At 36.7% G+C, this 13,072-nt stretch overlaps 3 protein-coding genes across 6 annotated transcripts; 2 read left to right on the forward strand and 1 right to left on the reverse strand.

Moving 5' to 3' along the window:
• The first annotated feature begins 198 nt into the window (after nucleotides 1-198).
• On the forward strand, nucleotides 199-10,080 carry lama (lamina ancestor). 2 transcript variants are annotated; one of them, XM_012360728.2, is made up of 7 exons: nucleotides 199-383; nucleotides 2,475-2,777; nucleotides 3,043-3,192; nucleotides 3,547-3,793; nucleotides 4,049-4,302; nucleotides 8,164-8,407; nucleotides 8,739-10,080. In XM_012360728.2, the coding sequence occupies exons 2-7, from the start codon at nucleotides 2,668-2,670 to the stop codon at nucleotides 9,378-9,380; spliced, it is 1,647 nt and encodes a 548-aa protein (XP_012216151.2). In that variant the 5' UTR covers nucleotides 199-383; nucleotides 2,475-2,667; the 3' UTR covers nucleotides 9,381-10,080. The 2 variants fall into 2 exon arrangements, with proteins under 2 accessions (XP_012216151.2, XP_012216141.2); XM_012360718.2 differs by having other exon boundaries at nucleotides 2,495-2,777.
• Nucleotides 3,901-7,045, reverse strand: LOC105668383 (uncharacterized). Of its 3 annotated transcripts, XM_067358294.1 has the most exons (6): nucleotides 6,927-7,039; nucleotides 6,008-6,223; nucleotides 5,733-5,852; nucleotides 4,880-5,017; nucleotides 4,612-4,801; nucleotides 3,901-4,469 (listed from the first exon to the last, which is right to left on the reverse strand). In XM_067358294.1, exons 2-6 carry the CDS (start codon nucleotides 6,092-6,094, stop codon nucleotides 4,345-4,347), a joined length of 660 nt encoding a protein of 219 aa, XP_067214395.1. In that variant the 5' UTR covers nucleotides 6,095-6,223; nucleotides 6,927-7,039; the 3' UTR covers nucleotides 3,901-4,344. The 3 variants fall into 3 exon arrangements, 1 of the variants encoding a protein (XP_067214395.1); XR_010890990.1 differs by lacking the exon at nucleotides 6,008-6,223 and having other exon boundaries at nucleotides 6,927-7,045; XR_010890991.1 differs by lacking the exon at nucleotides 6,008-6,223 and having other exon boundaries at nucleotides 6,838-6,977.
• A 1,465-nt stretch (nucleotides 10,081-11,545) lies between the features above and the next one.
• Nucleotides 11,546-13,003, forward strand: LOC137000457 (uncharacterized). Its single transcript, XM_067356974.1, has 2 exons — nucleotides 11,546-11,569; nucleotides 11,639-13,003. The coding sequence occupies exons 1-2, from the start codon at nucleotides 11,546-11,548 to the stop codon at nucleotides 13,001-13,003; spliced, it is 1,389 nt and encodes a 462-aa protein (XP_067213075.1).
• The last annotated feature ends 69 nt before the right edge of the window (nucleotides 13,004-13,072 follow it).

Raw genomic sequence — 13,072 nt, forward strand, 5'->3', positions numbered from 1 at the left:
CTTTGAATCGAAATCGATAATCGACCCGAATATTTCAAAATTTCTCACGTAACCCGAGGCTTCTACAGACACACTTCGCATCATTCCACGTTTTATACTCGACACGAGATCGCGACAGCCATGGCCGTGGCGGGGCACAGCGGATGATGATGACGGCAAGGGGTAGAGAGGAAAGGAACAGCGCGGAAATGCTGACGGCCAGCTGGCGAAGCCGCCAGCCAGTCGGGAAAGACAAGCGCTCGCGCTTGGATTGGAGTGTCGGAGCAACCAGTCCGAAGCACGTACACACACATATACACGCGAGGAATGTAATCCGTGCCCAATGACCTATCCTCTACCCGCGTACGACGCGCTGCAATTTGGACTACCGAATTTCATCCAGGGTGAGTGAATCAGCGCGACGAGTGAACCACGTGTCCTCGAAGCCACGTGATGATCATCCAGCGAAATCGGCAAGGTCGCGCGGCAGAATCTCAGACCCTCGAATTTTTGCCGCACACGAAAATAATCTCTACAAAAAATCAGACGTAAATTTACATTTCGGAGAAAGTAAGAATTCAATTCCAAGTCGATGATTAATCGTTAGATTAATCGATGAAGCGTTTTGGTGTCACGACATTCCCACGACGCGTGGCGTGCTTCTTTTACAGCCTTCAATTCCGGCGGCAAGATTTTATTTCTGGTGAAAGGTGCACGTGGTGTGTCAGTTACTGTCAACTTTTTTTTCTTTTTTTTTATTGCCAGCTGATGAATTAATTTGCTAAATATAAATGAAATTTTACTTGAAGTTGAAAAAACACGGTCTTGGAAACGCTAATTGATAAAGCAAATAACTAAATTTTATTCAATGATTATTCGTCTCTAATGAATTTTTCGTTAATTTCAATCAATTTTCTTCCTTAAGAGATATCTTTTTAATTTTTTTGTGGTCTTATTGTGATCTTCAGTTTTATTTATACTGTTCTTCCGAAACATCTATATACGTCAGTATTTCCGTGACATTGAAGGCATTCGAATGGCATAATACATATATTTGCGCATTAATGCATAATATGTTGCTCTGATTTTTTTTATGCATACGTTAAGCGCACGAGTCTGCTCTATCCGTGACGGAGCAATAATTTCGATGACTCATAGTTGCTGCCGTGAATACTTTCCGTTCGCAGAACTCTAATAATTGAAGCAAGACTGTTATAAAATACCGCAGAATTTTTCGAAAATTCCTATAAAAACTGAAAAAAAATGTTGAAAAAAATGTGTGTTCTAAACACGAGCAGATTGAACGTTCGATACACTACTGCGATAAGCTTGCGAAATTTTTTGAACTCTCTTGGGTTCCGGAAATCGCTTATCTGTCTGCAAAATGACACGTTCTATAAAATTTTCCTCGTAGCAATGACTCAACTTGTGGAATCAATGATTAAGTATCAACTCGACTGTTTGTATCTTGTGATAAATTAATTGACTTAACGCTGCTCACCCCTGCCAATTGTGATAATTATTCGATTTTTTTAGAAATTCATACAACGATTCATAGAAATCATCGTCGTGACATACGCGTCGCTCACACGTTAATTCGCAACAGCTGTCGATATTTACATATCGTTCTATGAATATCTATTAGTTTTTACGCCAAAAACATAGTTAGCAACATCGCAGAGGGGTGATAAGTATCGAGAAAACTTGGTAGAGCGTAAACTGTTATTTACAGAGCAATTTGCAAATCGTAAATTACTTTGACACTCGTAGGATATTTTTAGAATAGAGATATTATCTCTCTTGTCTACAAAAGAAAATGCGCAGACAATTGTTACTTTTACGATAAGATTGTTGCTCTTGCGATATATTTTTTACGATGTTTTCACAGCACTTCCGGTTCGCGCAAATCAATTCAATTGCGTATATGATTACAATCTTTCAAGAAAAATGGAAATATTTGCTTTTTATGGGTATTCATATTTCACATTAATGTTAAATGCGATTGTTTAATCTGCATTAAAATATGTGCAACTTTTGCACAAAAAATGCACGTTTGATATCACATTTCACAAGGAAATCTCGAGAGCAAAACCTCGGATAAAGATAAATAATTACGCAATATATCGCGTAACAGTGTTGATAAGACGATTAGTAAGTACACGTTAAAGTTCTCTAGAGTGTTTAATCTTAAGTGATAATGAATAATTTTAGCCTTCAGCTTCGATTTACGAGTCACTAATCTGATAATACCTTGCTATCTTCTAGATGTATTACTTGCATCTACTATGAATATATCAAATTTATGCAACAAATACATTTATTACAAGATGTGACAGCCGTTCTGGTAAAATTAAACTATTTATGATGCATTCATGATCATCAAATAAAAAATTTTCGGTACATTTTTTTCTCAAGCGCAGGAGATATTTAAATATTCTACTTTTAGGAGCTTTTTCTAGGATGAACAAAGAATGACATTACAACAGTATATTCAGAAATATGTACATTGTTACAGTGAGCGGAGGGAAAACTGAGCTTTCCTTTACTGGCTGTTGAAAAAGCGCCACAAAAAGCCCACGGCGGATCAAGCATCGGTAATCGATGGGTTGAGAACGCGAGACCGATGCTCTTACCGAGACTCTTTCCTCTTCTTTTCGTTATCATAGCTGTGTAGCTTACCAATGAGCCATGCTGAAGGTGGTCGGAGCCTCATGGCTGCAGACGCGCATCTCCACCTACATCCTTATCGCCGTCGCTCTCCTCGGCATCGGCGCCATTATCCTCGGCGAGTTCGGACAGTGAGTTCGATTTAATTTCCGGCAAATCTAGAATGTCAAATCTGTCGAAAAGAAATTTTGCAAAGCACCGCTGTCGGACAACAAGTAAAATGGAACAATGCGCGCATTATCTGCACGTCTTTCACGAATTTGCAGAACATACGTCAATTTTGAGTAGAAAATAATTCTGGACAAGAAAGTAGATACATACTTTCGTCAAAATTTTTGATATTTAACCTTTTTGGCAAGTTCTTTTTAAATAAAATTTTTATTAATGCTTCCACAGTGTAGAAAATGATGGAACTTATTCGGCTACTGTGTCGTGGAATCACAAAGGGGGATACCGCATCGATTTTTGGGGCCAAGGTAACGATCTCACCAACTTGCGACTGAACGCCGCTCGTGCCTACTACAAGACCAGTATTTTCAAGTCCGGGTAGGTGTGGTCAATGTCATTAACCGGACAAAACATGTATAAAAGCAAAAATAATAAATTTTTACCCTGGAAATGTCATACGACGACACTTGACGCACAGCGTTGTAATTTAAATTTAAATAACCTTTCCGGGATTTCAATGTCAATAACAAATGTTTAATCGCGCACGATTAAAAGAGTTGTAATTACAAATTTTAATGATGAAAATGTGATAATCTATTTTTTCCGCAAATAATTCTATGAATTGCAAATTGGCATTCAAAGCTTCGCATACATTAAATCGGAATATCCTGCAGATATAGTGCGTAATTTGTATTAATTAAAATAAACACGGCACATCGCAATGCTTTCCAGATGGTCTATCATCGAAATAGAAACATCCTCCAAGTATCCGGACGCTGTGCAAGCTTACGCGGCTGGTTTATTGGAGGGTAGTCTTACTTGGCAATTAATTCATCATCATTGGCACAATACCGTCAACGTCGTTTGCAAGAAATGGGCCAACGATTGTCAGAAATTGATGCGATTTCTTCGCGAGAACACCGCTATTGTTCGGGAACATGCTGAACTCTTGGCAGCTACAGATCCATTTTGGCATATGGTACATATATAAAACACAGTCAGGTTTTTTTTATTCCAAGTCTTTATTATAAGTAATGCTCGTCGAGTAGATTTACTTTGCGGTCAAGTTTTTTGAATGCATGCAAATAAATGGAAAAAGATCTTATTATCATTAATTGTAGTTGTAATTTAAGATAAAATATAAAAAAATGTTAAAATAAATGTGTTTAAAATAAAGTTTTTCACGAATTCAGGAATAGTTGTGCAAATAAATCGACATTGTTTTCGATCGTAGGTGCGTCTGTTTTATATCCAACTGGACGGTTTAGAGGCTGGTTGGAGATTTGCGGTTCGTCGTAGTCTGCAAACGGTGGAAATGGACTCGGAACATTTTCTATGGCTGGCGATGGCGCCTGATCTATTAGATCACGCGCGAGCGCTGAATGATTCCGATTTCCGTCGCGATCACGCCAAGAGCATGATTTTCCTTAAGAATTTATCACGCGACGGTAGCCCATTGGTAGCTATCGGACATCACACTGCTGCACCGTAAGTCATTTTTCTATTTTTTTGCATCATTAATTATACATTCTAGATGTTATATCCCGTTTCAAGTATTGAAGAGTTAAACTTTGCCTTCGTAGTCTGCAACCAATTCGTTATAACATATTCAAATTGCTTTTCTGTAAACTCGGGCCATATCTTCTCCAAGGAAACTGAAATAAATCAAAATATGTGAGATGTCGGGCGCTATTTAATTTTGATATCAATTATTTACAAGTTAAAAATAACGCCAATTAAAAATATACGATATGAATAATGGACAAAGTAATAATACTACTCCTCTTATAAACTTACTATATACGCAAGCAATAAGATTCGAAAATTCTAATTGATATATATCTGCTGGATTATAGGATTTTCTCCAATAGCAGTGAATAACGAAACTGTCGTCAAATAAATTTTGCAACAATTTTTGTATTGCTTCTTCCAACGTGTCACAATTATTTTCTATATTTTTTTGCAATTCTTTCCTGAATACCTTTAGCTGTAGTTAAAAAATGTTATTATATAAACTTATATTTATAATATTATAGCGATTGAAAAATTGGTAATAAAGATATACCAATGCTATGGTTGTTAATTTTGACCATGTTTCGAATGAATCTTCAATATACGTCAAGTCATCGATACTTTTTATAGGTAATGTGAAATTTAATTCACTTTCGTGGTATTTCTTAAAGACCCTTAATACGAGAGTTTTCTATAATATAATATTCCAAATATTATTTTTTTGTACCTAACAAACTTTCTTAATCTAGAAACCGATTGATCATATCTTAGAGAATACGTTGCATATTTATAGAGGCTTGCTCACGTTGCTTATAAATAATAATTTGTAGCATATTTAACAAAAAGTATACAAAATAGAGAAACAGAAAAGAAAGATGCAATATAAATAAAAGGAATGAATGTAAAATACGTGTAATGAACAAGAGCCACGACAATTTCTCAATACGTACATAGATACGCGGTATACAAGCAGACGCGGTATACAAGCAGACACGGTATACGGTTGATCAGTTTTAGAATTTTTTGTTTTAGTTCGTGCGTGACAAATTTTCATTTATTATTAAATTTTTTATAACGCGTCCTGCGATCGAACGATCGGGCTTCTTATGTTTTATATTTCGCAAAATTTGGAAGATTGATTGATTTCAGAAATAATTTTGTGAATAACTTTTGCAGCGCCTTTTTTATTACATCTTTCGGTTCTACCATCACATTGAAAAATAATAACGTATACAAACTAATATTGTATATTGATTCATATTCTGAATCAGAAAGGAATGATCTCGATTTTTGTTTTTCATAATTAGCGATTATTAATTTTCTTTCGTAGAACAAAGTATACAATAAGATTTTCTTACATAAAATATATTCGTAAAATAATTAAAAAAAAAAAAATTATTACATACCAAATCCCATAACTCTTTTCTCAATTGCTCTATCGCAACATTTTCTGTATTTTCTGAATCAATAATATCTTCTTCCATATTTTCATGCATTCGTGTTTGATGCTGTCTATCCCTTTCTACCTGCAATATATAATCGTCTTTTTTTTATATAAAAGTCGATAAAAATTTTCAAAGAAGGGTGTAAAAGCAAAGAGCTGTTTTTCATTCGCATGTAAACGTAATATCTTCGCTCTTTGCATCATACGTTAAGTTAGTTCACAAGTCCGACAACTCACAGTCAAAATGATACTAACGATCCGTGCATCGTCTTTAGAAAAATGTAGCGTGGTCGAACTTTCCAGAATTTTACGAAACATGTACATCTAATTATCCTTGGACCCTTGCGCGCGCAGTTTTTTCCTGACCACTAGCCTTGTGCTCTTTGACACTTTGCGTTTTATTGTCATTGCATATTTACGTCTATTCTATTGTTCACCGTTATTCTGTTCTACCTGAGACAGTCACTCCGTTTGCTTTTTACGCACGTTTTTACATTCGATAATTTTATACTAATTTAACGATTTTTTCGATAGCATAAAATTGTATTATTAAAATCGAATTCAAAGAGACAAAAACTATAAGAGAATATAAATTTTCTAGATGTGCCGCTCGGAAAGTAAAAATCAACATGTTTTTAATATCCTCCTTTTTTACTACATTTTAGTTGAAAAGTATCTAGAAAATTGAAAGCAAAACTTCTCCACAGAATAATATGTAATTTAATAACCACGCGATATTTACTTCTACGATCTTTTACTTTTATCATCTTATTATGATTTGCAGGCGAAGACAGCAATGTCACGTAGAAAACGGTATAAACAGCGAATATAAATGTATTGGCGAATGAATTTAGTCTACATGTGATTTTTCTAACCACCAATTCAGTATATTCCTTACATATATAGATTAGATAAGAGTTTTTTTGCAGAAGGCTATGATATCAAAATTGTAACATATTGCGCGACAATATACTGAGAATTCTTTAGCTATACAGATTTTTGAAATCAATGGATACAAAATCTATCATGTTACAAGTTTTAAAGTAATTATAACATAGCGTGCGTACCGTAAGTGAGTTTAACGATGATTTTGAATTATTATCCGAACTTTTTGGATCCTCTATAATTAATAGTAGGTGTTAATTATTTTACGTACCACTGGATTTGACTTCTATGACAAAAACTTCTATGACTGGACAACTTTCTCGCTTTACCGTTTTCGAATGCTTTAACTGTATTGTATTGTATTATATGTACACAATATATATAAATTGGGCATGCGCGTATAACGAAATTTTCTATTCGTATACATATACAGGATGCCCCACCAAAAATGGCCATCCCCCTTTTATCTTTTAAATTAAAAGAGATAAACCATAACAAATACATATCAAATTAAATGGTTCAAACTAAACTCTATTGTGAGCATAATAGTTGCTTACAAAAGCTATTCGTGTTAGTGAACAGAGAGGTATGCATAATTTTTTATAATAATGTGGATATTTTGATGTAAGAAAAATTGTAGCGCTGTTTGAAAAGAATACAACGATATATAATTTAATATAAATATTTTACATATTATACGAGTTTTATCGACTTGAAATATCGCGGACAACATCTACCTTTTCACTCTCGGCCCTGCGATATGGCAAACTTCAATAATTAATTAATAATTAACAGCGTTACAACTTCAATTGACATACGTCAATTTCTAACGCACGAGTCAGAAGTTAGCTATATCGCAAGGTCGAAAGTGAAAAGATAGACGTCGCTCGCGATATTTCAAGCCGATAAAACTCGTAAAAAATGTAATATGTAAAAAATATGTAAAAAATATGTAAATAATATGTAAAAAAAATATAATATGTAAAATATTTATCATATTTAAATCATACATCGTTGTATTCTTTTCAAACAGCGCTACAATTTTTCTTACATCAAAATATCCACATTATTATAAAAAAATTATGCATACCTCTCCGTTCGTTAACACGAATAGCTTTTGTAAGCAACTATTATGCTCACAATAGAGTTCAGTTTGAATCATTTAATTTGATATATATTTGTAATGGTTTATCTCTTTTAATTTAAAAGATAAAAAGAAGTGGCCACTTTTGGTGACACACCCTGTATAGTCATGCAACAAGTGTGAAGAAGTGGGAAAACATACACAGCACAAGAGGAAAAATAATTAAGAATAAACAAATATTAATTAAAAGCAATACGGAAGTTCGATTATATATTTTTACATTAAAATCTAATAAGAAAATTTTTAATTCTAAACTTTTGCATTTTTATGCTGCAAGGATGATCAAATGTGGGTATATTAATGTAAATAAGCTCTTTACGATTACATGGGGCATGTTGAATTATAATCTCATCTCGTTTTACAGATATGCTAAAATGTTGAGATTGCTGAAGAAGTATACCTTTGGTTATCATACATTGCCAATTTCGAAGAGCGTCGTCGCACCGGTACCAGGCAGGTCCATTGTGATGTCGTCTTATCCCGGTGCTCTGTCATCCCACGACGAGTTTTATTTAACCCAAGGACAAAATCGCGAGCTTGTTATCGCCGGAACGCCACTGATAACCGTTAACCGCGGCCTTTGGAATTTAACGAACGCAAAAGATCAAGTGAGTAAAATTCTTTTTTTGCTTTTATAAAGCTTGTATAAAGAGCAATAGCATAAAGAGAGATGGAGCTATTTTTATCACTTGCTAGTGCTTTCTTTAACTCTTCAAAGAACTAAATTTTAGCGAAAAAAAAATTATCGAGTGAAACCGATTTTTTTTTTCGCTTGAGGTTTATAAAACGGACTGAGAAACAGGGAAAAAATATTTGTTTAAGTGGTCCAGTTTATAAACCACCGCCAAAATATGATTCTGAGTGGTTTATATTTCAAACCGTGGCTTCTTAAAGAGTTAAGCAAAGTATACTAAAAACCTAATGCATTAATTTCCGTAGGTGATGTCATCTGCGAGGATAATGGCAGCGAATCGTTTAGCGATTGATGGACATTCCTGGTTTCGCAGCATGTCGCTGCAAGCCGGTGCGGATGCAGTGCGGCAATGGGTCGTTTTGCAACCGCGCGGCTCCATCGTCTGGCTCGTTGAGCAACTGCCGGGGATTGTTCGCGCGGCGGACATCAGCAAGCAGTACGCCGATGACGGTATTTTTTGGAGCACCGGGGAGGCTCGTCTGCGCGAGACCACATCAGTCGACGAGAGCGACAAATATGAAGGCGACGTGACGAAAAATGAACTAATCACGAGACTGAAGAAAAATGTCACTACGATGGAGCGCTTCAAGAAATTCATGCGAGGGTGTAGTCATGAGGAAGTTACCGTCGAGAATGAGGATCAGGCATGGATCCAATCTTACAGAGGAGATTTGACGAAACCTGCTGTGCCTTTTGGCATAATTGACGCAAAGATCATACTGGCCGACGCTAACGGTGTCGAGAGTTTCGAGGCCGTTTCCGGACCAAGCAGGCTTAACTCCAGGGAACCCTTTCGGTGGTCGAAATCTTTTCCCAATGTCTCGCATATTGGCCAGCCCGACGTCTTTGACTTTGACAACATTATTCCTCTGTGGGTTTGGACTTGAACCGCATATCTTCAAAAACGACATCCGATTCAATCAAATATCTTGAAACTGGAAATCCGTCCAATCGAAATCTTTGATTTGAACGAGTTTCGAAACAAGTCTGATGTATTATTGTAAATCAAATAACAAAATATTTTGTTTTATATAAAATCACGTAAAATTGACATAAATTTATACAACATATCTGTTTATAAATACGTGAAACATACATGTTTTAAAAATATCAAAATTAGTAAAAAAATCTCTTTTGTAAAATTAATAAGACGACTTGTTTACTTCTTTAAATCATTGATTCAATTTTAATTAAAAAATAATAATTAATAATAAATTAATATTAATTATTATTAATTATTATTAATATTAATAATAAAAATAAAAGAAATTTTTTTAATTTCACGGAAATAAAGAATGAAACAATATATTGTGAACAAAGTAATTTGATCACTGAGAGATCGAAAAATACTAAAAAATTAAACATTTGATTAAAATTTGCTAGATTAAAGCAAAATAAAATAAAAATAAACAGAAAGAAAATTATCTTTAACTGATAATGATTGATTAATAATGAAAAGTTGCTTCACAGTTTTGAGTGTTTTTATTAAATCTGACCTAAATTTTGTAAATTAAGAAAAAACAGCTGGCTGATATGTTGACTACTCGTTATGTAAAAATTTTGGAAAATAAAAAAATAGAAATAAAATATTTTTATTTGTATTGTTTATTTTCACTTGTTAAGTGAATTATTTTAAGCTACAGAATCAAATGCAAATACATTTCCACATTTTATTACATTTCATATACATATTATACATATTTTTTTTCAAACATATCTTTTTTTTCAATATAAGTATATACATTTTTTTTGTTTAATTTAATCTTTATTTTTCAAACACATATAATGGAAAGGCTCATATGATAACTATCAAATACAATATAATAGAAGAGCATTAAGAGCCGTCGCAAGATGTTAATGCGAAATTTTTAATTTTTCTTAAAGAAATTAATTAATTAGTCTACAGATAAATTGTACACCGATTTAACTAACATCCTGCGACGGCTCTTAATGCTCTGCTATTATATACTTTATTTTTTAATTTATTCAATAAACTAACGATTAATATTTTGTAATTTTATCCTATTACATATGTAATATTATTATATAAAAAGCTATGTAATAACAAACAACATTTTCTGAATACGTACAACAATTTTCTGAATACGTAAAAATTTAGTATACGCAAAAAGTACGCGTGGCACACTTACATTATTGCAATATTTTATTCATATAATTCTATCTCTTCTACATGTATTTTCAAAACACATACTTCTCTTTATATATATATAGTCATCTCTTTCTCTCATTTAATACATATATTAAGTTGTTACTTGTTTTGTATCTTAATTGAAATATGCGGTTGCAATACGTGATGCAATTTTTGCGTTAATGTGTTGAATTTAATCGTGTTTAAGTGCATTGAATTCAACGCAAAAATGTTTCTCATTTTTCTTTAAATAAGAAAAATATGCAATAATGAAATGCAAATAATTTATTATTAATATTATTATTGATCATTTTAGTATCGGCAAAGTGCTATATTTTTAAAGTATTAGGCATCATAAAATCATCATTGCACAATACTGAATAAAATATTTAAATAAACTAATAAATAATATTTTCAATAAATACATCATTTAATATTTTAAACTTTAAATATCCTGGAATTCTAAATAAAGTAAAAGCACGCAAAACGAACCTAAACTATGTTGGCTAATGAGTTTCATCATTCGCCACAGTGTAACATCACAGTAACAGTAACAAAAGTAACACAGTAACAGTAACAAAACACAAGAAACATTTATAATGTTTGCATCTTATACTTATGTTGTTATTTGTCTAATTAAATAATAATTTTATTTCAACATGCTTGCGGGTCGAGAGAAATATCTTTTGTAAGATAGAAAATTTGACATCGCGCCCTACTTAAAACCTACAATCTCGCGGTAGGTATATTAATGTAATAATGGGTTTAACAACTGTAACTATTATGCGGATTATATGAGAATACCATTAGACAAACACTTTAGGTAGGGCTCAGTAAATGAACGCGACAATGCGAAACAGGATATAAAAGCAACTGTCATGTAGCGTTGCCAGCATACGCGAAATGCTTATGCTGCCATCAAAATGGGTAAGTTGTCTCAAAATTATTTTCTTCTCGCGCCTCTTATTTTTACAATTTATATGTTATAATTTCAAGGTAATATACATCTTATTGGTCATCAATTGTGCCGGCGCACGCTGGCAACGCGTTGGTCGTCAAGCAGGATATTCTTATCAGCGACCCAACGTGCCATTCTCATTACCAACGGAAAGAGATGGTCAACAAGGATATCCTGCACCTAGTCCTCCGAGTTATTCTTATCCCGCACCTCCACCGCCGCCACCGCCACCACCTCCACCACCACCGCCTCCGCCGCCGCCACCGCCACCACCGCCGCCACCACCTCCACCGCCGCCTCCACCACCTCCACCACCGCCTCCACCGCCTCCTCCTCCACCGCCGCCTCCACCACCGCCGCCACCTATATATTTACCACCTGCTCCGCCGCCGCCACCACCGCCGCCACCTCCTCCTCCGCCACCGCCGCCGCCGCCGCCACCGCCTCCACCACCGCCACCACCGCCGCCGCCGCCGCCGCCACCGCCGCCACCGCCACCACCGCCGCCAACTGGTCCTCCAAGTTATTCTTATCCACCACCTCCTCCGCCACCGCCGCCGCCGCCTCCTCCTCCACCACCACCACCACCACCACCGCCACCACCACCGCCACCACCACCACCACCACCAACTAGTCCTCCGAGCTATTCTTATCCCCCACCTCCTCCGCCACCGCCGCCGCCGCCTCCTCCACCACCGCCACCACCACCACCTCCACCTCCACCACCACCACCACCACCACCAACTAGTCCTCCAAGCTATTCTTATCCCCCACCTCCACCGCCTCCACCGCCGCCCCCACCGCCTCCGCCTCCACCGCCTCCGCCGCCACCGCCGCCGCCGCCGCCGCCGCCACCACCGCCGCCACCACCACCACCGCCGCCACCACCACCACCGCCGCCTATATATTTACCGCCTTCTCCGCCGCCGCCGCCTCCACCTCCTCCTCCACCTCCACCTCCTCCTCCTCCACCACCGCCTCCACCTCCTCCTCCGCCACCACCACCTCCTCCTCCGCCACCACCACCTCCTCCTCCACCGCCTCCACCTCCACCACCACCTCCTACACGACGCACATATCTACCTCCACCTCGGCCGCGACCACCACCGCCACCGCCACGACCTACACGACCACCTGCCACATATTTACCTCCTTCAAGTCAACCTCCTGCAGTATCGACACCCGGGCCCACGTATTTACCACCTTATGGGCAGCAAGTTCCTGGATCGTCAGCTACATCAAGTGCAGGCGCTTCCTCATTTCCTGCCAGTTTTCCAGGTGGTTCTTTGGGTCTTTCAAATTTATCGACGATACCATCTGGTGTGGTAAAATTGAGCGGACCAGCTGGTGATTTTAGCTTTTCATCCGCTTCAAGTTCGGCCAGTGCCAGTGCCTTTAGTTGAATGCCCACTGCATAATAGAATTTGCCAAGTCACTTTGTATCTTTTACATCTCTTCCCGCTGCATCTATT

Source organism: Linepithema humile, chromosome 6 (genome assembly GCF_040581485.1).
Source record: "Linepithema humile isolate Giens D197 chromosome 6, Lhum_UNIL_v1.0, whole genome shotgun sequence".
NCBI classification, from domain to species: Eukaryota; Metazoa; Arthropoda; class Insecta; order Hymenoptera; family Formicidae; genus Linepithema; species Linepithema humile.

Bases quoted from the DNA above. Each gene is read 5' to 3' on its own strand.
- lama (XM_012360728.2), top strand. From the start codon at position 2,668: ATGCTGAAGGTGGTCGGAGCCTCATGGCTGCAGACGCGCATCTCCACC. The intron at 3,193-3,546 runs GTAGGTGTGGTC...AATGCTTTCCAG, and splicing joins ACCAGTATTTTCAAGTCCGG to ATGGTCTATCATCGAAATAG. The intron at 3,794-4,048 runs GTACATATATAA...TTTCGATCGTAG, and splicing joins CAGATCCATTTTGGCATATG to GTGCGTCTGTTTTATATCCA.
- LOC105668383 (XM_067358294.1), bottom strand. From the start codon at position 6,094: ATGTACATGTTTCGTAAAATTCTGGAAAGTTCGACCACGCTACATTTT. The intron at 5,853-6,007 runs GTGAGTTGTCGG...TATATATTGCAG, and splicing joins TCGTTAGTATCATTTTGACT to GTAGAAAGGGATAGACAGCA. The intron at 5,018-5,732 runs GTATGTAATAAT...ATTATATTATAG, and splicing joins GAAAAGAGTTATGGGATTTG to AAAACTCTCGTATTAAGGGT.
- LOC137000457 (XM_067356974.1), top strand. From the start codon at position 11,546: ATGCTTATGCTGCCATCAAAATGG. The intron at 11,570-11,638 runs GTAAGTTGTCTC...TATAATTTCAAG, and splicing joins TTATGCTGCCATCAAAATGG to GTAATATACATCTTATTGGT.